The following is a 25,535-nucleotide window of genomic DNA, read 5'->3' as shown; positions in this document are numbered from 1 at the left end:
AGAAGGTTCATCGATTACATAATCTTATCTAGTTTTTTAGTATTACATTGCATTGTTTCTTATGTCAAAGTTATAATTAAGTACAAGGTGTATGTCAAGAAAAGCTTACATTTTATTTAGGTATTTACACTGATATAGTTAGTCGGACCAGAACCCCTCATCGGGTGAAGGCCTCCTCCAAGGACTTCCAGGTTTCCCTATTTAATGCAGTATGTTTCCAATTTATACCGGCTATTTTCTTAATGTCATCCGCCCAGCGGCTATTTGGTTTGCCTTTACGGCGTTTTCCTGTGGGCCCCTTCCAGGTAGTAGCTGTTAAGGTCCATCGAGAGTCTGAAAGCCTGGCAACGTGTCCAGCCCATCTCCATTTTTGAGTTTTGGCATGCTTTAAAGCGTCTATTAATTTTGTTATTGCTCTTATATTTATGTGCGGTATTTTTTGCACTCTTCTAATGTTTGTTAGGCTTCTTTCCATTGCTCTTTGACATGTAATTATTTTTGATTTTATTTTTGTAGTAAGCACCCAGGTTGGACTAGCATACGTCAATGAAGGCAAAATGCACATATCCATAACTTGTTTTTTTACTTTCATGTCCATATTACTTTTTAAAATTTCTTTTAGGCTCCGAGGATTCGGCTTTTGTTTTTGGGAACAAAACCGTAGTGGGCGTAATCAAATTAAACGATGTTGAAAATGTATGCTTATTATTGATTTGCTCATTTATCTACCAAAAAAACCGGGCAAGTGCGAGTCGGACTCGCGCACGAAGGGTTCCGTACCATAATGCAAGAAAAAAAAACAAAAAAAAGCCAAAAAAAAACGGTCACCCATCCAAGTACTGACCACTCCCGACGTTGCTTAACTTTGGTCAAAAATCACGTTTGTTGTATGGGAGCCCCATTTAAATCTTTATTTTATTCTGTTTTTAGTATTTGTTGTTATAGCGGCAACAGAAATACATCATCTGTGAAAATTTCAACTGTCTAGCTATCACGGTTCGTGAGATACAGCCTGGTGACAGACGGACGGACGGACAGACGGACAGCGAAGTCTTAGTAATAGGGTCCCGTTTTACCCTTTGGGTACGGAACCCTAAAAATTAATATACCTCGGCACTGCGCGGCCCTACCTTACCTACATAATACCTACTCGTATTTACCCTGGTGGATTCGGCAAATTGTATACATTGGTACAGAATACCTACTTAGTTTTTTATACAAGTATTTGGGTAGATGTCGTCTCATAGTCATCGTCTCATCCCACTTATCCTATGTAAAATAATTTTCCTAAAAATACTATAGGTAGACTTGTTAGATCACTTCTTCGGCGACGATGCCCGGATTTGAATAATGCCCTAGTACCTGGGCAAAATGTAAATTCCATGTACAAGAACAAGGATATCTGCAGTTTCGTCGCGTCCATTTATCTCCCGGAACGACGAATAACTTACTTGCATGGGCCCATTTAAAACACTAAACTGCCCGTCCTACGTACAAAATTTCAGCTGAAAGAAATGACAGAATTTTTATTAAGAAAACGTGTCGTACAATAACGTATGAGAATAACACCTTGTCTTATCTAAAAGTGTAGTACAGTAAGCTGAGTAAATTGACTCCCCTGCAGATAAATTAACCATTAACAATAATATTTACTTATAACATACTGCTATTTTCAAATTAAAATATTACTTAGGATGGCATTCGGATTTTCAAAATCTCATATCGACAAAAATGGTACATCGTCACATAATTTTAACGTGACGCTTCAACTTGTAACGATCTAACGATATCTAGAAATGACGAAAACATACCTAACTAAATATTTGTAAACCTCATTTCATTAATTACATTAATACACTTACATTACCACATTTCATTAATTACATTACTACATTAATGACATCTATTACAAACAATACAATATATCTGTAGGTTAAAATGTAAGTACCTGGTGGTTATAACTCCAATTGATATGAAAAGAGAAATGGAGACTGTAACAACATGGAACCTTTTTGTTCGCCGTCCCCTAATCACGGTCAGAATCCCGTAATGAACCTCTAAATTAGATTAATAGAACCCGAAAGCGAGATCCCGACCGAACAGAGGTACAAAAACGTTTGCATACATTTGCATTATACCTTCTTTACCTGCCCCGAAAACCGAGGTTTATGAGAAAAATGAAAATGTTGATTTCAGCTCTCGGTTTACAATCCTGCAGAAATGAAATAAATGTTTACGGGGAATATTTATTATTTTTCTTGCATAATATATTTACCCCAACAGTTTTAACCGGCGAAAGTAAAATGCAAAGAGTTATGTGTTTTGCAGTCTATGAGTGGATCGGTATGTGGATAACACGCGTCACTATTTTGATGAATACTGTGTTGTGAACACACCAACTTTCAAAAAGTTAGATATATTCAATATCAGGAAGGGGGAGGTCTATGTTCAGCAGTGGACGTCTTATGGCTGAGATGATGATGACGATGATTCAATATCAGATCAGAGAATCGCATTGTTACAGTCGACTGGGTAGAAAGATACAAAAAATGAGTTTAACATTAAAAATTAAAATATAACAATCTACCCGTGGTTGAATAATAATAACTGTTAACTGAAAGCAAATTTCGCCTACGCGGAATCCATCTACGTGCAATAAATAGATCGTCGGACGCCGGAAACAAAACAATGTTGCGAAGCTCCGCGAATCAGTAATTGTTTATTCATGAGTATGGAAAACATTGACAGGCACTCCAATCGTTGGTACACGGCTGCCTCTAGGGCGGGAAGTGCGTTTTATCTAGCACAATATTCTCCTCGTCTCAAATAGTCAATCAGGAAATGCAGCCAAAAATAGCAAAGAAAAAAGAACGCGATGAAAACAGTACCTAGCAGCTGATTTGCAGCTATAGCTTAGTTAGCATTATAGAAATGAAATTAATATTCATCAACTGTAAAAAGGGAAATGTGAAGTTTTAAAACTGTAATTAAAATGTCATTATTCAAGCACGAGTAATTTTTACTTTTAGTTTTCTGTAAATATACCATTTATCGTAAATAGTTTTAAAAATTTTAATACAAACGACAATAAAATTCAAACATCCATTTTTAGAAAAAACAGCGGTCCCATTTTCCCTGACTCAACACTATAAATACAATAAATAATAAAGTAAAGAGTAGTTGTAATTAGACGCAATCGTAGACATATGTTCGTAAGTTGAACATAAATCGGATACGAGCTGACGACCGATTTACCTGCCCGGAAAAATAAAATAATCAGGAGAATGTTACCGTGAGTGACCGTGATATACTTAATACGCTTCAACTGTGAACAACATAACTCAACATTAAAAATTCTAAAATCTGCTTTGGTAAACCTTGTTAGTTCTGCTCTTTCAAATATTCATTGTAAGCAAATCAAAGTACAGTTTGCTGTTCAGTTTCAAAACGTTAAAATCTCACTCATCCACTTGGTTTATTCATCATCACTGGGAAAATCGTAGCCCGTTGGAACAGATTTCGTAGCGACATAAATTATCTAAATCGCGCAAAACCGTCCATTCAATGTAGATTATTCGCACGCACAGTGCAAAATACTTACGGCTCGATTCTGAAAATGTATTAGATCTCTACTAGACCTCAACAAGTTACGATATGGATAATTTAAAGATATTTGTAAGATAGATATGTCAAATTTGACGTTTCCGCGATTCTGGAGGTCCTCTTGAACGATTTCGACAAGTTATGACTTAGATATCCAAGTCACATCTAGTCGATATCTAATGTAAATCTAGTTGATCTCTATAGTCCGTTTTTTTTAGCATTAGAAAGAACTTCGCAGAAGTTCGCTTGTGGTTCTAAATCTGGCACTTTTAGCAGTAACAATTTGGAGTAAATTATATGTATTGTCCATGCTACATTAGATAATTCAATAATTATTAACAATTAACGAGCCTGATAGAAACTGCACGCTTGCTTCTGCGGAGTTCTTTCTAATGCTAAAAAAAACGAACTATATATCGTTTCTAGATCTTGTGATTATCTCGTTTCCCGAATACGCGTGTTAGAATAAGTACGCATAAGCGAGTGAAGTTTGTTTCTGCTTAGAGAGCATCCACACAATGTATTGAATATATAAGAAATTTGTCGAACTATGGATAAAATTAAGTTAAATTCATGTAAGTTTGGTCTAGAACTTACTAATTTCACTGTGAAAATCATACATATACCTATATATTTTTAAAAGTAATTAAAAAAAATATGGTTGTCTGTAAAGTCGGTTTACGGACGATAATTTTGCGTGATAACGTCATAAGAAAACATTGACGAAAAATTGCATAGTTATTAGCTACGTAGTTTTTTACGGTTATATTAATTTTTTTTAGTATATTTTGAAATAAATTGAACTGACGGTTGGTGTAATAAACCCCTTATTAGGCTATTATTGCAAGGTTTCTAAACAATTAAAGAAGTAAGATTAAAGAGACAGGGAAAGTGAATTTACAGCCCGCCATTATCAGACGATCCGGATCGTAAACCCCAAGTTAAAACCCCTTAATAGCTGCTGCGTCGGCAACAATTTATTCATGCAAGTTCTCTTCAATAATCTCACATCCCATTTAATCGCATAATTGAAAAAGCAACTTTAAAGACTAAAAGCCAAAGTACAAATTTCTTAAAACTGCAAATAAGAGATATGAGGTTTCCAAATTAAACAAGTCGATTTATTTAAATTCTTGGTATGCTGATAAAAGAATTGTTTTAGTTTGCAAATTGAGTTGAGTGTAATCAAATGTTTATCGGCCTATTAGTTAATATTTACTTAATATAGGTACCTATATCATTATTATTTCAATAACCTCAAACGTCAAAAAATCACCATCCGTTTTAAGGTCTTAGTGGTAATTTAACTTCGATCTATTAAGTACATGAAATCCAGGATTGTATTTTATAATAAAACTACAAGTTGCAAATTCATTGCCTGTTTTTTTTTCTCTTTCTAACAAATATATCCTGCACTAAGTAAGGTAACGGCGGCTATTAACGCGGGTATCAGAATCGACGTCTAACACCGCGGTGTTTACAAATACGCATTTTGCAAGCAAACAGATTTATTCCCGAAGAAACAAAACATACACAAAACAAGCTCATTCATTGGTCTATCGTGCCCATTAGTGTGCATTTGTGTGAGGGTAACAAAAAACTCGCGATTCGTCAGTTTGTGCGACGGCAGCGCAAGAGCCGGTTATTCCATACAGACGCGTGACACCACAGTTAAGTGCACTCCAATCTTACTTAGTGTTTTACGTAATAGCTATGGCAAATAAACTAGTGCAATGCCTTTTAAGAGGTTGTGTATTGTTTTCTACACGATTTTGAATTACTTTTAACTAAGTTTTTGACCGGGAAATACGTTTAAAATGGAAAACGAAATACAGCGGTGATAGGCGCCAATTACTTCTGTGGTAAGTAATTCCGTGGTATGCCACGGTAATAGAAAAAGTGGTAGTTTTGTTATTTACTCTTTAGTTTTGGTACAAATTACCAGTTTTATAATTCTTTTATTTATTCCAATCTTGATCTATTCACGGTATTAAAGAGCTATTTCCGTGGTATGGAAAGTATTCAACTAACCCTTAATTTTTAACAAAAACTTCAGCACCGATTTCCTTTATTCTATGGGAACCCTTAATCTGTCAACTTTTTTTTATTATGAGATAAAACCTAAAATTTACTTGCCGGTTATGCAATTTTCTCTTTACAAGAAGCTTGTAATATACGTGTTTGATTTTATTTGAAGAACCATCTGTGTTTTATTCTTTTTATGGGTCGGAATTAGGTTTAATCAAACTCCAAATTAAGCCTATTACCGATGGTATGATCAGATTACCCTCGGTGATAGAATGTATAGAAATCTATTACCGACCCAGAGAAATATCGAATGGGTCGGTAATAGGCTCTTAAAGAGTTATCTATTACCGAGTGACTGTTTGGTATTGTATTTTTGGTATTTTTAAACATACTCCTATAGTTTTATTTTTTATTTTTGTGTCATTATTAAACTTAAGCGCACAAACATAATATACAGAACCCACGTCATTATTATTGTTTTAACCCTCGGTATTAGGTTTCGAATTTTGAGTTTGGTTTCTATTAACGAGTGCAGAAAAATCATGCCAATTGTACCCTCGGTAATGAAAGCTCAATTCGCGATAATAGAATCACTGCCTGTCCCTTGCCACGGTAATAGAAGATTGGGTCATTTTGGCTTCAAAAAATATTTTAATACATATAATAAGCCAAAATGAATCCAAAAACGTGTGAAACGGAAAGTTCATTAAATGCTCTGATGTAAAAAAAATATTCCTGGCTGTTAGACAACATTGATACCCTTAATTTTTGGATCTCTTTCGAAAAGTTCCTTAACTACCACGGTAATAGGTGCCTTTACCTTACAAGTTTTCTGTTTGACTGGTAGAGAATGCCTCAAGGTATTAAGTCCGCTATTTGTACATTTTGTTATCGTGCAATAAAGTTTAAATAAATAAATAATATACTTAGTTGATGAAAATAATAGCTTTATACAATGCGACCCTAACTGTTGTCCGTTTTCTCAAATTGCAGATTGCGATTACCTAGTTCATTATTCGTTTCGTTTCGCATATTAGTACTTACAATCTGCTAAGCGCTTGTTCTGTTTCTATTTGGAAAATAAATTCTCAACTCACAGTGGCGATGGCGGTGGAACCAATAACGGAAGCCCTTGACAGTTTGAAATGGCTGTAGTATCATCGTCTACAAGCATAAATGTATCTAAAGATTTAGGAATGTTTTTTAGGGTTCTGTAGCCGGTCGACGGCCGGGCGGTCGATCTATCGGTTACTTAGAACTTATGAGATGAAAAGATATTAAATATAGTTGGTCAAGCAAATCTTGTCTTTTCTATGGGCCAATAACCCTTCGCGCCTAAAGTTTTTAAGTTTGCCGCCTTTTTCTGCTGACAATATTTGCTTAACCAACTATAATAATGCTAACCAAAAGATCTAAATTTAGTACTCTTCACACTGTCCGATCAGTATTTAAGTACTAAGTACCTATAGTTCGTTTTTTTTAGCATTAGAAGGAACTTGCAAGAAGGTAAGCGATCTTGACATGTCTTTTAATTGAAAAACGCTTTTTAAAAATCAAGAACTATTACTTATGAAAGCCGAAGAATATAAATGATCGTATTAGATTCATAGTTGTTACATATTTGCCGTAACTTATTTTTAAAATGTGTTTGTCAATTAAAAGATACATCAAGATTGTTTACCTAATTTCTAATGCTAAAAAAACGAAGTATAGTCACACTGGTGTACAGTCAACAAATCACCTATCGACGCTCGTAGCGCTACGCCGTAGGCTGTAAAGGTGACAGTCCATTTCCAACGACAGCTGCACTACTGTTCATTTTACTATGGAAATTGACAATGACAGCGACGCGTTCAGTACCGGCAGTGCAGCTGCGGTTAGAAATGGAATGTTACCATAAGACGTATTTTGTCGATATTTATGTAGCGAAAATCCTTCGTAAAAAACGTGATAAGCTGACCTACCTACGATTAACGCACAAGAATCCCTATTGCTTTTACTGAAATACATAAAAAAGTTTGCCTTAAGTAGATTATTTATGTACCTTTAATGTTATTAGGCATTAACGAGGGTAACACGATAAATTTCATTGAATCACCACCTAAACATGAATACTTAACTAGAATAGGGCCTGCGTAAATGAAAAAATATAGAGGTGTGAAAAGTACGATCAGAGGTTTCTGGCGGGCCAGAGTGTGTTGTAAAATAGAATATTCAGATAAGTATTTCAGCGGGCGCAGCATGGTTCCATTTTTATCGTCTGTCACTATGCCCATCACTTTCGCACTTACCCACTTGTTAGAACGTGATAGGCATGGTAACAAGCGATAAAAATGCGACCGTGCTACCGCCGCTATCTTAGTCATTAAAAAACTGTTCATGTTTGAGTTTGAGCTGGTAGCTCCAGTCTACGTTGAATATTGTTTTAGTAGGTTCAAGTATAACTGCCATTGATATTAAAATTATAATTATGATTTATTTATAGTAAGGTAAGATAAGTGCGGAATTCATGCGTGCTAACTAGGTACTTCTATTGTTTGGAGAGTTTTTACGGTAAGAGAAGCAATAATTGGGCCAAGCGTTTAATGTACGAAATGGTAGGAATTCATACTTCTTTTAATTCGGTTGTGTTCATTTTTTGTTAAAAGTAACATCATGTTATGTGTAATGAAAGAACAGTTGGTATTGTTTAAATAGACGTTCTTAGAGCGACGACGTTATTGCCAGTTATTTTCATACAGTTGACACATAAAAGGACATTTCAACTGTAGCACTGAATAAGTGAAGCTTTTTGGAAAAGGTGAGTCAGTGGCAATGGATGTTATACATATGCATAGCGTCGTACGGCGCATCGCATGCAGATACCTGGGCGTGTTCCCATTAGTAACGCGAGCCCGGGGGAATCGAAAACCAGTGGAGTATAATTGAAGCAAGCAGTTCATCTAGTACAGTGGTTCTTAACCTTTTCAGTCCGGTCACCCCTATGACTAACTAGGGACCCTGATTTTACCCCTCCTCCCAATGGTAATAAAAAATAAAACGTGTACGTTTGTTGTATTGTTATATTAGGCTAGCTTATTACCCCCGTAAAATACCAGTTTTACCCCCACGGGGGTAATTACCCCTAGGTTAAGAACCACTGATCTAGTAGGACAATATGATGGCTCCTCTACACCAGCGGTCGGCAACCTCTTGGCAGACAAGGGCCACATATCAGTTAACGAAGTGGACGCGGGCCGCACTTTGTTAATATTTATGACTTTATCAGACATTGTCATTTGTCAATATTACATACAAAATAGCCAGCGAGGCTCGCGGGCCGCTAGTGAGAGGTTCGCGGGCTGCATGCGGCCCGCGGGCCGCTGGTTGCCGACCGCTGCTCTACACGATGGGCCAGCGCCGGTCACTCCAAGGGACGCGTTAGAGGGAGCAAGTGATATTGCTATCTCATTCTACCGCATGGCTGCGTCCCTTGGAGTGGCCGGCGCTGGCCCATCGTGTATAGGAGCCATTAGGTCGCCGCATGCGGTAGGTATGGGAGACGTTATCGCCCAGCATAGATCGCCCAACGAAAGAAGGCTGAAGTCCGTTCCGGTTAATGTACCTAACTTATAATGCGTAGATCTAATATAACGCATTTATTTTGGTTCGATTAAGACACCACTTTTTTGTCGTTAAAAAAATATTTAGTTCATCCAGATCTGATAAATGGACTACTAGAACGCGACTCGCAAAATATTACGAAATGCACGTGAGCAGATAGCGATCGTTTCATCAGTGGACTACAACTACATATTACTGTGAGTTAACGAATCAAGTTAACTGAATTATTCCAAGGTAGGTTAATTACCACTAATAAACCACCAACATCAGTTCTCATCCTCATGACGAAAATGAAAGCCCGACATGCATTATGTACCTATTAACTATCTAACCAATATATAAATGTATGTAATAATTGATGGATTCGATTAAGCGAGTCTATTATGAGTCCCATTTATATTGGTTCGCCTGAAACAATGGTTAATAGCAGTTCTGTAGCTATAGTGATCGTTTCATGGGAACTGTACCACGTTACGGCCGGGAATATCGGGATGTACTTATACTGAATCGACTGCTAGTTTTTAACTGTGAATGTCGAATGATGTCGACTTTGTATGGGCATACAACCAATGTTATATATGTTTTGAATTCGCTACGTCACGCATTTTGTTGGTGGTTTTTCAAAGTTGATAATGTAAATACTCTAACTTCGGTAAGCTCAAAAACTATAAGTATGCAAAAGTCACTTGTATATGGGTCCAGGAAAACAGTCCGTCGGCAACAACCGTAACATTTAATGATATTGAATTTGAATTTGAAATAGCCTTTATTCCTGACATGTACATTTTTACATTTTCTTTTACACTATACGAGTATTTATCTATGTTTTATTTATTTATGTTTCTACTCTTTTCTTTTATTTTTCTTTGTCAGGCTGTCCTTGACATAGGCCTCCTCCAGGCGACGCCACTCCTCGCGGTCTTTTGAGAGTCTTCTCCAGTCTGCAGGAAAGTCATCTTCCCATCTTTTTTACGGTTTACATTGTGGTCTTTTCTTTCCTCTTGGGTACCACTCTGTGACATCTTTTGTCCATTTGTCCTTTTGTGAGCGCATCATGTGCCCTGTCCACTTCCATTTGAGTGTTCGGATTCTCTGGGAAACGTCTTCTATTTTGGTCGTTTTCCTAATATCTGAGAGTCTGCATCGGTCTCTTAGTTTTATTCCCAGCATACTCCTCTCCATACTTTGTTGAGTGACTTTGACTTTGTGCTCATTTTCCTTGGTTAAGGCCCAGGTTTCACAACCATATGTTAATACTGGAAGTATACATGAGTTGTAGATTATTCTTTTCCCAGAGATTGGCATTGAATTTGATTTCATAATTTCTTTTAGAGACCAGTATCTAGCCCAGCTGTTTGTAATTCTTCTTTGGATTTCTTGTGTTTGTTGTTTGTGTGGAGATATTAGTTGACCTAAATATATGTAGTCTTTTACATATTCTATTTCTTGATTTTTTATTATTATTTTTTCTTAATTTTTACTATTAGTCATAGCCTTCGTTTTAGAGACATTCATCTTTAGGCCAACTTTTTCACTTTCATCGGTAAGCTGGATGAGCATGTCTTGTAGGGACTTGGAATCGGTAGCAAATAGGACTAAATCGTCTGCGTCGTCGTGTTAATTTGGATCCATTTATCTTTATTACATTTAATGATATACCATATGTTTATTAATACATTCCGTCGCGTTTTTGATGAGTTTAATTTTGCCACTAAGATTTTCAAGCATGTAACTTTTGTTATTCACTACTGAATAATTGATTACTCCTTTCGAAATCTGAGGAATCTCTAGCCAGCGGATTCACTGATTGATATATACATTTTGTTATTCATTGACTCACATAATAGATCATAACGTGTGAATAAGTTCTCTTGGCAGAATATTTGTCGACTTGCAGCGAAGCTAAGATGTTTCTACGACTACTACATACAAAATGCAGGCGCCGTGAACATGTTCCAGCAGACCGGAAAGAGGATTGCATGTCTAAATAAAACATTGAAGTTAAAAAGCTCGCTGAAGAATAGGTCCCAAGCCCTCCTTGTTATTTACATACCTATACAGAAAGCTGCTAATGTTATAAACGTGGAAGTTTATGAGGATGGTTGTTGTTACGCAAATGGCTGAACAGATATGGATGAAATTTGTCACATTGCAATGCGCGGTGCAATTTTTTATGAAAGTGCAATTTACGATTTTACGCCTGTTTGTAATCATATTACTGTTGAACCACTTAGTGGAGCTTACCGGTCGATCAAAATACCAACACAATAACTATTTGTATTATAAATTAAATGCGAAAATAAGTCAACAACTCTGTCAGAAATCTAGCAGTTAAAAAACTAGAAATAAAAATAGGAGGAGAGAGAACTTTTCATTTATTAGATAAAGCCTAAGCAGAAGTAAGCCGGAATTTATAACCAACAGGTTTTTCAAATAAAACGGAGTGAAACAACTCATTTCTCATGTTAAAATCAAATTAACGCTACCCAAAGAAAGTTAGATTAAGTACTCAAAGAGTCTTTGATATAAGAATTAGTGTGGTCGTGAGATTAAAGCAAAATTCAATTTAAATATTACGCTTTCCGCGAAATATTACCGAAACCAACGTTTAAAGTAAAATGTAATCACAACAAAGTTGTTTAAGGTAAACGAAACGGTTCCATGGACTAGAATATTTAAAGTTTACAGAAACGAGCTCGCATAAATTAGGCCGGACAGCGTTTACAGGATGAGATACGGATAGGGTTAACAAAAGTCAGTGCTTCTTTTGACATTATTATTACTAATATCGAATAATAATAATAGGAACTTACTGAGGATTTTAACAATGAAAATTAGAAAGTAATTTGTGTGTTTAATCCTTGAAACGTCACGCCTAGGATGCGCGGCGCGGGCGCGTCATCGGAAACCTTGTCTTGTTTGACTCTCAGGACTGGCCTTAAGGGCAATAAGAATGGTAAATGGGATCAATACAGCGGTGTGACACCGCTATAACGCGACTGGTTGATGAATTCGCATCACGCCCGTGATTGGTCGCAACTAACTAGTTGCGTTATACTGCACGATTGGCTCGAATTCGTGAGGGACAATGCTTAACAAGTACTATTTATTATAGACCGTAAGGCCCGTCCTGAGATATACGTCATTGGTCTTGTCAGAATGCACGAAGGTTGACATTAAGGGGCCCACTGATTGATAGTCCGCCGGACGGTATCGGCCTGTCAGTTAGGGGCTGAGCACAAATCACGCGAGGTGTTTTCGGCTACTTTTTGATCCCCCCTCCCCCTTGGTGATATTTGGTGAGGTTTTTGGCTACCCTTGGCTAGAAAATACACGTGAGGGAGGGTCCCCCCACACAACCTCACGTGTATTTTCTTAAAAATTTTTCATTCGACCTAATTTTAAGATAAATAGTATTGTATGTAGAAAATCTTATTTATTTTTCTATTTTCTTTAAATAGACTGGCTATTTTGAAGTGCAGAGTGAAGAAACTGAAAAAAAACCGAGAGAAAAATATCTACTCATGTGGTAGGTTTTTTTTCTTAGTTTCGTTTAGGTAAAGATAAAAGATAAAGATAAAAAATAGTTTATTCAAGTAGGCATATTACAATGCGCTTATGAACGTCAAATAAATTTACCGGCTCCAACCGTACACCTCTGCCCCGAGAAGATTTAAATCCCCCCTCAATTGGAGGAGGGTATCCCAATATGGGACCGGCAACAAACTCGGCGGGACACATCTTTTCAAAACATTATTACATCTTATAATTAACATGCATTACGAGTAATTAATACAATTTAAGTTACTATAGAATTCATGCAATTATACTCAGTGAGTACATAACTTTATAGAATTTGATATAAAAAATAAACATATATGCACATGAAATCACAAATACGTAGCTCTTTCAGAAAACAAGTAATACTGTAGAAAAAATACACGTGAGGTTTCCTTATACCCAACTCGCCGCTTTGGACTCAGTGGAGCGCAGAGCCAGGAGGATGATTGGCGACAAGAAGCTAACGGCTAAGCTTCAGTCTTTGGCCCATCGGCGGAAAGTCGCCAGCCTGTCGGTATTCTACAGGTTGCACTTCGGGGAGTGTGCCCAAGAGCTACACGAGCTTATTCCACCGTCCCCATTCTACCATCGGACTTTTAGACGCACGGCCGGTTTCCATCCTTACTTGGTAGATATTCCACCAATTCGCACGAAGCGCTTTGCTTCTACTTTCCTTATGCGCACTGCCAAGGAATGGAATTCCTTGCCGGCGTCTATATTTCCGTGTTCTTATAACCCGGCAACCTTCAAATCAAGAGTGAACAGGCACCTTCTGGGCGAGCTCGCTCCATCGTAGGCCGCGTCTACGCCTCGGCTAGTCTGTGGCCATGAGTAAGCCCATTCATAATAAAAAAAAAAAAAATACCCCCCTCCCCCAACGTGATCTATCGTGATTTTTTCGTGACCCCCCTCCCCCCATCGAACCTCGCGTGATTTGTGCACAAGCCCTTAGAACAAAATTTCGACAGTTCCGAACAACTGACAGGCCGATACCGTCCAGCGGACTGTAATCAGTGCCCTCCTTTAGGCTGTAGGCTGTAGCCGCGCGCATCAGTTGACGTCTTTGGCTCAAAGAGTTCAATTAATTAATTTTTCTCGGCAAGTACTGTATAATTCTTATGTCATCATCTCATGCAGGTGCAACTGGTAACCCTACCTGAGAAAGTAGTTAGCTGGCACTAACATTCGCTGCCTGCATTCGCAGCGTAAGAAATGATAAATTACCCATAGCGGGTAAAATGGGGTAGTTAGCTAGCTTATAAACTATTTAACACCTACAAATCTCCTTAGCTCGTGTTAGCGTCCTGTTCCGTGTGGCCATAGAGAAATAAGTACCTAAGTAAAGAGTGGTAACTCCATACATCAGTTTTCTTAACAGAACGCGAGTTATTTCGTAGTGGTCATCTACACTGAGAGAAAAATCATCACCAGGAATTAAAAAACAGTTCTGTACTGGGGGAATAAATGAAGTTTTAGTAATAATTATGGACGTTTCACTATTTCTGTAAAGTTTATTTATTTCTACAAACAGCTCAGTAATCCCAAATATAATTTCAACAAACAGATAATAGAAATTGCAAGAACTAATAGAAATTGCAAAAGTCAATTTGTTCCTATTAGTTAACTCTCCTTGTCCCCGGATTAAGTTTATTTTTGTAATTCTAAGTGTATTTTTGTTGTACTTTTCTCTCAGTGTAACGTCAAGTAGTGGATTTATCAGTACCGCTACTTGATACCAGATGTAACAAATATCGCTACTGACGAAAAATGTACATACCTACTGTTAAAACAATTTACAACTAATATTACAAGCACAAGGAGTTGAAAATAGAGTTCCGGTTAAACCGATTACCTATAATATTAGCTGAAAATTGTTGAGCATTAGACTTATCGTTCGTCGCGACATCTAGCCTCCGACCAGCAGTATACTGATAAATTCCGCTACTTGACGCTAGATGTCGACTACGAAATAAGTCGCGTTTTGGTAAGAAAACTGATGTATGAATTTACCACTCTTTCCTTAGAGGTGATCCATTAATTACATCACACGTTTAGGGGGAGGGAGGGGGTCAAAAAAATGTGACATATTGTGACATGGGGGAGGGGGGAGACACAAACTTTGTGACGTCACTTTAACTTCATCAGTTACCGAAACTTTATTTAAATTATTTTATTCGCTGTACATTTAAATAACAAGTTTTTAAAACGATAATCGTTTTTATTCGTTGAATTTTCTTTCCTAAGCAGTTTTGGGTTATAAAATTACTAATATTTATATCGTCAAAAATATTTTGATAAAATATTAATCAATTCAGAGCTCGGATAGGGTGAGCTATTTGCCTTATATATGACATAAGACATGTCAAATTATAAGGCAAATAGCTCACCCTATCCGAGCTCTGTTAATCATACTTAGGTACTTACTTAATTCGATTTGGCGATTTCGTAGAAAAAATGTGACGTCACACTAGGGGGAGGGCTTTGCCAAATGTGACCAAGTGTGACAAGGAGGGGGGGGAGGGGTCAAAAAACCTAGAAATTCGTGTGCCGTAATTAATGGATGACCCCTAAGTCGCGTTTTCGTAAGAAAACTGATGTATTGATTTACCACTCTTTCCTTAGGTACATATATTTCTCTATGGTTCATATATAGCTTGCAAGCTTGCGTAGGTAAGTGTAGAACGGGGCCAAATGTGTAAAGTAATCGAATCGAATTGACATTTTCCAGGGAATATCAAAGCGTGTAACCGTCCGACTAACGCAGTAATGGTCCAAACGAACCATAGAGCGGAGGAAAATTTCACGAACGGTTAGCTAGACCGTAACGTACCTAGTCCAAACGACGCTTTGTTTGACCCGGAATTCCCTACGAAAATTTAATAATGCGGTGGTCAATAGCAGTGTTATTCTGTACCTACCTAATTGTAGCATGAGCTTAGATTTAGGGCCCGATTCGGATTTTGAAATAGACATCTATTAGATATATTTTAGACATCACCAAGATACGATAACGATATGTTTAAGATGTAACCCGTCAAATTTGACATTTGTGCGATTCTGGAGATACTCTTGAACAATTTCCTCAGGATATGACTTTGAGATCCAATTCACGTCTAATAGATATCTTACGCTATCTAACGTAAAAGTGACATTGGTTGCCCGAATTGCGCTGCAAAAGAGAACTAGTTGATATCTAAACTATAACGTATCTAGAATGGATCTAGTACGTGTCGTCTCTTGTGAATATCTTGAAGTTCGAATACGGCAGTAGGTATATAGAGGAGCCGTTCATTAGAGCGTAGATGGGCTGATTAGCCGTTTTCAGTTAACACCACGGATTCAAAGCCAATTGAGGCCGCAACTAAGTTTGCAGTTATCTTGTCTTAGGTTGGTATTCCACCAGCCCAATTTCTTGATCCAATGGGCCTTGTGTCTCACTCTCTCACTAAGCAAAATGAGAGACGCAAATACACATTGGACAAACATATTGGATAAGATGGAATACCACCCATTAAATATTTAAATTTGCGAAATGATTTCTGAGCAAGTAGGTACTTCTAGCAGTTAACCGAAACAAACAAAGTATCAAATATAGAAATAGTAAAAACCAAAGATTTTAAAAAGATTGATTATACTATACCTACCTAACCTGCTAAGTCCGTTAGGTACGTCTATAACCTACAAAGTAGGCAGAGGCATGCTTTACAACACGCGTTGAAGGATTGAGGTAAGTACCTACAGACACTACCTACCTACCTCTAAGCCTCTAACTTCCTTAAGTTTCATTTTGTGGGCATCTTAATTTACTGAAAGCTATAGGCATTCGCTCGACCACATAGATAAACCTGATAAATCTGGGTTAAGTAATTAAAAACAGCTTGGTACACACACGCCTACCAAATCATGTATTTGTAGTACTGAAGCATTGCCGTAATTATTCCCTATGGCTCCTTTGCGGTGTATCGAATCAATTTCCCGACTGGAACCCTTATCAAGGGCCACGCGTAATCTGCCTGACGTGTCCGTAGAGATAATTTGGGCTATTTTAATGACGCGCAATTATTCACTGGGATTGGTTCGTTTCTCGATATCGAATATACGTACCTATTAAAAATGTTTTAATGGTTTATTCAGACGATTACAAGTTTGTGGTTTCAATAGGTATCTAGGGTAAATCGTCAATTACTGGTAACTCTTTAATAACTGGCCACCTTATACTAAAAATGTACTTTGTTCACCTATAAAGAGAATTAATTTCGTAAAAGTTATTTACGATACAAGTGCTGAAAAGAGGAAATTCGAACGTGTGGCGATAAATTAAAACACGACCGAAGGGAGTGTTTTAAATCGACACGAGTTGCGAATTACCTATTCGCTCGTGTAACGCACAACCAGTGGCGTAACTAGGGGGGGGGGTTGGAGGGGGCACGTGCCCCGGGCGCCGTCCAAGGGGGGGCGCCAAAATGGGCAAGACTATAGTTCGTTTTTTTTAGCATTAGAAAGAACTTCGCAGAAGTAAGCTTGTGGTTCCAAATCCGGCACTTTTAGCGGTGATAATTTGAAGTAAATTATATGTATTGACCGTGCTACATTAGATAATTCAATAATTATTAACAATTAAGGAGCCTGATAAAAACTGTACGCTTACTTCTGTGGAGTTCTTTCTAATGCTAAAAAAAACGAACTATACCTCCCCGCCTTGCCAAAAGGCAGCAGGGATATTTTCGTCAATCGTATTTACCACCACTGTGAAGTGTGAAATGCGGATGGTAATCTGGCCCACAACTCAAAAGAGAAAGCCGATCTTTTAGGTAAGTACTCTTTTTTTCTCGAACTCCTCCTCCTCCTTGAAAGACGACGGTAGCGCCAGTGCGAATACTCTATGCCAGAAACTATCAAGCAGAGGGATATTCGGCGGGAGTTGCTATGCTTTTATTTTTAAGGCGAGCGGGCCGAGTGCTTCAGCTAGAGTTGTGTCCCGTGTTAGCGCGTCTTTTGCGTCAGGGGTCTCCTGTCGGGAAGTTACCATCTTATGGACTGTCCAAGAGACTACCTATGCAAATGGATCGCTAGCCCTTTGTCCGGCAGGCGCATATGAGCCGTAGTAGACGGAACCTGCTCCAATAGCTGCTGCTGCATATCTGTCGGACGACAGTAGGTACTGGGGATTCCTATACAGGGTGGCTAAAAATAACTACATTCCCGTTGCTAGGGAGGTTTTGCTATTATACTCAGCAACTTTTACTACGGGACCAACCCCGCAAAACGCGAAAAAAAAGTTTACCTTATAAAGAAAATGGACCAGCCAAAATGTATGAAACAGCCAAATTTTTTTTTCCTGACTTAGCGGTTGGGCCCATAGTAAAAGTTGCTCATTATAATCCTAAACCCTCCCTGGCAACGGGAATGTAGTTATTTTTTAGCTACCCTCTATACAGGTAGTTCTCTACCGCTCGTAAGTAAAGTACAATGAGCTGTTGTCTGAAAAATTGTTTGACCTTCTGCCTAACTAGGCAGCTGCCAACGGTTACAGCTTGCCATCACTGCACCGCTCGCCGTAGGCAGAGTGTTTATCCTCACACCCTAGAATCTAAATGGTCGCGCTCTGTGCGGTTTAAGAGAAATTCCCTTCACAGCGGGCGGCAGGAAATTCGTCGAGAAAAAGGAGCTCATTCCATAATAAGTTGAATAAGTTCCCTTTTCTCGACAGGCTACAGGCTATGGTGGCCTCCAAAAAAGAAGTGTATACGTTTTAAAATGGTCGGCAACGCGCATGTAATATAACACCCCTAGAGTGTAGACGTCCATATGATGCGGTGACTGCTTACCATCAGGTGGGTCGTAAGCTTTTTAGCCACCGATGTAATAAAAACACATATACTTATTATGTATTTGTCCAAGTTAAAAGTAAACTTTAATAAGTAACCCTTTCGTTAGTTAATTTAGTTTGGGGGGGGGGGCGCAAATTTGGTGCCTGCCCCGGGCGCCATATCCTCTAGCTACGCCTCTGCGCACAACGTTTTACAGTACATATGGTCCTTTAAACATTTGACATACGCACGAAAAGTGCCAAATAGGACCATATGTACCTGTAAATAACTATTACAAACTTGGTACTCTCATAGTGTCAGGCTACACACGTTGGCAGCATAGTACACGTGTAGGCAATTTACTAATAAAAGCTATGTGAAAATAAGAAAGGAAAGTAAAAGAAAAGTATTTGAGGTAAATCCAATAATGACCGCCTTAAATGCTGACGAAGTTTTCCCATTATAACTTGAAGCGTAGGCGCCGATACACCTACTCACTAACTAAATCTTTTAGAGTTGCTATTTTAAACTTGAAGGAGAAGTTAGATATGCCTTTTATTTCCGTACCTACCTACCTAGCCAGAATAGTGGATGGAAAAATGTGACCTCCCACGGATAAAGGTACTTACCTTATGGCGGTTGGTGCTTACGCTATTATTAACGCCGCTCCAATATTATTGCGGCGCTATGCGACGTAAGCGCCAGCCGCCATAAGGTACCTTTTGCCGTGGAACGTCACAAATATATCAGTAAATACATACTTACAGGTAGTTTACAGGCAGCAACACCTTTAACTTGGTAATCTATCTGACCAACGGTGGCCGTTTCACTGCATATATGTATACCTAGTGCTGACTGATGAGATATTATAGTGACAATATGAAGATAATTTTGAATGCCTGGCCCCACTCTGGCCCGTTTAATAAAGTTTCGTTGTAACTGAGTAGGTAGGTATTGGTAGGTGTTTTTGGCAAAAAAAATTTTTTTCGTATTTACCTACAAGTTTTATCGCTGACTGTACTTTTCTTTCCACATGCAACTAATACTCAACCTAGTCATCCTCCACCACTCCGTGGCCATTGACCACCTCCTGTCTCCATCATGAAATCGGCTCCATGTCATCATAATTTTGCATTATCATCCGATTTACTTACATACATAGTATGTATTCTATGTATTTATGCAAAATTTCAGCTCAATCGGAAATCGGGAAGTGACCCACACCCCTACACTAACATACAAGGGCAAGTCAAATATAAGCTTGTAATAACGTGAGAAACGATACTCTTACCGCCATCTGTTGTTAACACTCAAAACTACAGTTGGAGCATCCTGACTGGTTTTGTTGAGTATTGTCAGCGTTAAATTATAATAACACTAATTATTTAGAATTATTGTATTCACTAGTAGGTATTGTGAAATAAATATAATATTATTTCTGGAAAAAATATTAAAGAACACTTTTAATTAATTAATTTTTGTGACGTCATTGACGTTCGAAAGAGATGCAGATATAGGCCGTTTCTGCGCACCCACGTGTAGCGTTCGTGTATTTTCGACAGACCTCGTTTTTGTCGTGTGATCACAGCGCCACGATCCAAATCGCACAGCCAGTTGAGAAAATTGACTCGCCCGTGTTCGTGTAGTTCTATATATCCCCAAGTTCATAAAGTGAGTACTGATATAATTTATGAATTTAATTATATTACATGCTTTTTAAGAGTGAAATAAGTGTTTATTCTGTGATATACATATTGGAGGTGGTTCGCGGTAATCAATGAATCATCGCCCTAACCTAAAACTATATTATAGATGATTATGTTTTTCCAAAATTCTGGCTTAAAATACATGTGACAGCACTATTTTCGTCTTATTTGTTACTATACTGTTCCAATTTCTTTTTAGTTTGAGCTTATTTCAAACTTTAGTTGCTTACGTAATTGTGACATTACGACACCTTGTGCCTTGGACTTCCAAAGACGCGTGACATTGATCCTGACCCATTTGTAAAAAATACCACTAGCCAGTGTTATCTAATTTGGTTGAAGACTATTTAGCTATAAACTCTTAATTCTCCAAACAAACTTGGATATATCACAACATTTCATCATACATACCATATATTATTATATAAATATAGTTTTTCCTTGAAACTGAAAATGTACTGTGGAAATCCCAATTATCTAACCTTCGTTACATAAAGCCATGGGCATTTACGCAACGTAAGTCATTATCTATTGATTTTTCTTAAGGAAATAGATACTTGTAATCAGGAAATAGATAAAGGTCATTCATATGAAGATATAGTAGGTTTTATAGGAAGCTTGGTTCTATTTCTTGTTTTTGTCTAGGTTTGTATTCTGGTTAATTGTTAAGAAAATAAAAGCTGGTATGGGTATAATAATTAGTGTGTGGGCTGTGGGCATAGTGCAGTTATGATGAGTTATTACCGGATTTATTTGAAACAATTTAAGGCTAAACTTGTTGTATTCTTTTAGCCGTACCTGAACAATGGTGTATTGTTTTCTTTAAATGTGGTACTAACTATAATATTATTAACTATTGATATGGTATAAATGAATCACATTTTCCAGTCTAGTAAGAGAAACTGACCCGACCTGATACTATTCTTTCCAAATAAATAATTCTTCGGCAATAAAATCGACTCTGTAATGGACCATAATAATGTCTTATTTATTTATTTATTGCAACAATACTAAATGGCAATTGTCTGTTATCAGCGCTAATAACAGTTCAATATCTACAAAATTCCTATTATAGTCAGACCTTTAGACCCTTGTAAAGACATCAACAAAGCTTTTGTTTTTAATCTAAGTAAGTAGCTAAATCTATGTCGCTAAAAAGAATTAGTCTTGCAATACAGAGAGGAAATGCTGCCAGCATCTATGGCCATGCCACAGGGGGATATTTTTTAGTATTTTAGTTTATGATTAGTATTTTTTTAGATCAGGTTTTATATGTTATAGTTTAGTTATATTATTTAATTGAATATAGAAGCTAAATTATTAACTTTTTATTTGATATTTCAGGAAAAATGGGCGTACCTGCAGGAAACGCTGAGAATGGCAAGAAGATCTTTGTCCAGAGATGCGCACAGTGCCACACAGTAAGTTTACAGGCCAGCTACAAACTTATAGGCAACAATAGACATCATAGCATGTGACAGCAGTAAAATTCAAGGAGAGCACATTTAGACATTCTGATGCAGTTGCATCTGCCAATAGCAACCAATTGTTAACCAGCAAAGGGTCATTTGGCTCATAGTAAATAGGATAGATAATGAAGACTCACCTTAGTTATAGCTAATACTTAAGTATTACAGCTTTAAATACACTAACAGAACACACACTTTTTCTTCTTAGTATTTCATTGTTATCTTTTACACTTAACAATTAAATATAGTTTTCTACGAGTTTTTTCCACTAAGACAAGTCACTGTATTTTGTATCAACTGGTTTTTATAGTGTTCTTTAAGTTGCAAACTATTTGAATGTTAGCAAACTCTTTTGCAACCTGACAGCAGAAAGTATTTAATTGTAAACTTGACATTGATGTCACCATACTCATTATTGTTTACATTATTTCAGCTAAAATATATTAATTATATTCTTCTTGATTTTGACTGCGGCAAAAATGAGGGGTTACTGTTTAAATAATAATCTGAAAACTTCTATTTCTGTAAATTCAGGTAGAGGCTGGCGGCAAACACAAAGTAGGCCCCAACCTCCACGGCTTCTTTGGACGCAAGACCGGACAGGCCGCCGGATTCTCATACTCAGATGCCAACAAAGCCAAGGGTAAGTTTTTACCAAATTAAATAGATCAATAAATGATTTATTTCGACGTTAACAATATACCAATATATGGAGGAGACAGTAGGAGTTACATAAAAAATATACATTTCTTGAGGGATCTTCACTCTTCAGTATAATGTTCATCAGTAGAGGATTCCTGCTCCGTCTTCGCATTCTCCAAAAGCTTTGATACATTGTCTCGTACCTCTGACTTTTATGGAGATAGCTCTTATCACAGAAATTTGAACTTAGATATAGGGTTGCCAGATGGTCGGGATTTGGCGGGATTCTCCCGATTTTTAGCATGTGTTCCCGATTCCCGACAAAGTGTAAACGGTCCCGAAAAACAGCTTCACGTTATAAAACAATAATTTCAAGTTCCGAACTGTCGTATAGCGAGCGAGCTGACGTAGTGCCAATAATGTAAAATATCGTTGTTTTTAATACAATTACTTTAATTTGAATGTATGTATTTTTTTTTCCCGACTTAAGTCCCAAAATCCCGAAAAATTTATATTGTTCTGATTGATCTGGCAACCCTACTTAGATACGAGTAGATACAAATCAAATCATTGAGCTCGCTCCATTGTAGGCCACGTCTACGCCTCGGCTAGTCTGTGGCCATGAGTAAGCCCATTCATAATAATAATAATAAAAATACAATAGTCCCAATGCCTGCTGAGACCGGTTCATGGGTGTCTATTGTTGCACCTGTGAACGGGTTCCAGCAGGCGTTCTACATGACATTAAAGCTCTCCAAGGGGCCTCTACGTGTTGGATCTGTGTCCCCACGCAAGCCTATCAAAAAACCGGGATTATAGGCCCGTGATATCGAAGGAGATACAAATAATAAAAAAACAAATCATATGACGGATCATAAAAATAATATCGCAATTATATTGCCGAAATTCGAACATTGTACGCATGCGCTCTACAAGCGATTGCGTACCTGAACTGGCTCCCTGAAATGCATGCTGGTATTGTAGTAGAAGAACCCTCATATTTGAATACACTACACTACAATAAATAAATAAATAATTACATAAATTGAGAGAGATTTGATTTTAGCACACAATTCTACTCATTACACTTCTAAGCCATGCAAAAAGGTTAAAAATCTCGCGAATTTCATATCATAAGTATGTCTGAACTGAACTGATGAGCCCGCCCCAGTTGACTTTATTAAATTCAAGATCACTATGTCAACTTATCTTGAGCATGATGATAACAAGGTCCATTAATCATCATCATCAAGTGACATCCATCAAGTTGATAAGGTTGCTTAACTGATAAAGCCGGAAATTAAACATTATAATGCGTATCCGAGTGGAAAAACTTGTAGTGGCTAGTAAATTATCACGCACTGGCTCGAGCTTATCGATAAGTACCACGTGTAGTGATGAGGTGTTGAAATCGTATGTAATCAACATTGATGACGTGTGGTCTTACGCAATGGACAATGTGCGAAGTTCATGTTTAATTTTTCATGTTCATGGTTTTAAAGCAAAGAAAATTATTTAATAGGTATTTAATTTCTAACGAAGCTAGAAAAATCTATTAAAATTTTAAGTTTACTTTAAAATACATTTTCTTTTGACAATGAATAACTAACTAATATGGCTTCAGTGACCAAAAGAGGGTCTTGGCCTCAGACACGAGAGCAGGCCACTTTTGATAATGAATGCTCCTTAAATATTTGGGTGGCGTTTTAAAAAGAAGTACAAACCTTCTTACAACATATAAATAAGCATCATTATTTAATTTACAGGTATCACCTGGAATGAGGACACCCTGTTCGAATACCTGGAGAACCCCAAGAAATACATCCCCGGAACCAAAATGGTGTTCGCCGGTCTGAAGAAGCCCAACGAACGCGCGGACCTCATCGCGTACCTCAAGAGCGCGACTAAGTAATCAAATAAATTATTAGGAAAATTACAGAATCAGAAGCATTTTCCATTATGTTACTGGAATCTGCTTCTGTGAATAGCCCAATCAGTATCATTTAACTAATGTATTTGCAATGTTATTGCACAATAGTTACCTATTTCATGTCATCATACCTAGGGTATACTTGTAATTATGTGATCAGACATTTATTTATTAAGGTGTTGTTCTGAGATGATCACCGCGCTAACATGAGATGTTATTCACAATTTTTAAGTACTTGTGAGTGTGATTTAAATGTTAATAAATTATTAATAGTTATCACCAAATAGCTTTTTATTTGTATTATGTACAAGAGATTAGACATTGTTTAGTTATTTATTTTATTAATAAAGAATTGTTCGCTTTATTTTCCCTTTGTTGATTATAATCCCTAAATGTATGTACCAATACAGAAGGATGGAAAAGAGTACCTACAGTCAAGTGCCAGTTTTTTTAACTTTGCGATAAACAAGTGTTTTACCGCAACGGTTGTTTGAGAAACACGTGGATCGTGGATTTCTGTTTCTAAACAAAATGTTTATAGTGAATACATACGTAACTTTATTCGTCTGCGTCTGCGTGCGGCTTCCGCGATGGAGCGAGCTACCAACAACTCCCTACCACCATCATCGAAAGACGGTATCTGTGCTGTAACCGCGAAAATCGAAGTTCACAAATTGCGGGGATTTTTCTCTGTCACTCTAATTACGCCTTCGTTGGAGTAAAAGAGAAAAATCCCCGCAATTTGCGAATTTCGGTTTTTGTGGTAGCCGCTCAGCTTCTGTGTCGGCCGAATATGCAAGAGCGATGGCGGATAACCATTTTCGATGTTGGGGGTAGGACATCTAAGCGGCTACCGCGAAAATCGAAATTCGCAACTTGCGGGGATCTTTCTCTTTTACTCCAATGAAGGCGTAATTAGAGTGACAGAGACAAATCCCCGCAATTTGCGAACTTCCATTTTCGCGGTTATAGCCCAGAAGCAAGTAAAACCCTAAGTATTACACATTCGGCAACAAGCCTGTCGAGTCGACACTCGACAGGCTTCGACACCACTACGATCTTGTGGATCTTGGTAAGTACCTAGATCCGACCGTGTAGTAGGTGGTTGGCAACCAAATTGTGGGTACACGGCTGGCAGCTGAACTTCAGACAATCCAATATCAACCCGAACCTACCTATCTAA

At 37.6% G+C, this 25,535-nt stretch overlaps 1 protein-coding gene and 1 long non-coding RNA gene across 2 annotated transcripts in view; one reads left to right on the top strand and one right to left on the bottom strand.

Annotated features, from left to right (window-relative positions):
* The window catches only part of LOC134672445 (uncharacterized), a 142,087-nt gene that overhangs the window by 79,890 nt on the left and 36,662 nt on the right, over positions 1-25,535 (bottom strand). The window lies entirely within an intron of this gene.
* On the top strand, positions 20,155-24,636 carry LOC134672440 (cytochrome c). Its single transcript, XM_063530339.1, has 4 exons — positions 20,155-20,276; positions 21,656-21,732; positions 22,315-22,423; positions 24,189-24,636. The coding sequence occupies exons 2-4, from the start codon at positions 21,661-21,663 to the stop codon at positions 24,332-24,334; spliced, it is 327 nt and encodes a 108-aa protein (XP_063386409.1). The 5' UTR covers positions 20,155-20,276; positions 21,656-21,660; the 3' UTR covers positions 24,335-24,636.

This window comes from Cydia fagiglandana, chromosome 17, assembly GCF_963556715.1.
Source record: "Cydia fagiglandana chromosome 17, ilCydFagi1.1, whole genome shotgun sequence".
Classification (NCBI taxonomy): domain Eukaryota; kingdom Metazoa; phylum Arthropoda; class Insecta; order Lepidoptera; family Tortricidae; genus Cydia; species Cydia fagiglandana.
This window is presented reverse-complemented; position numbering and strand designations above follow the sequence as displayed.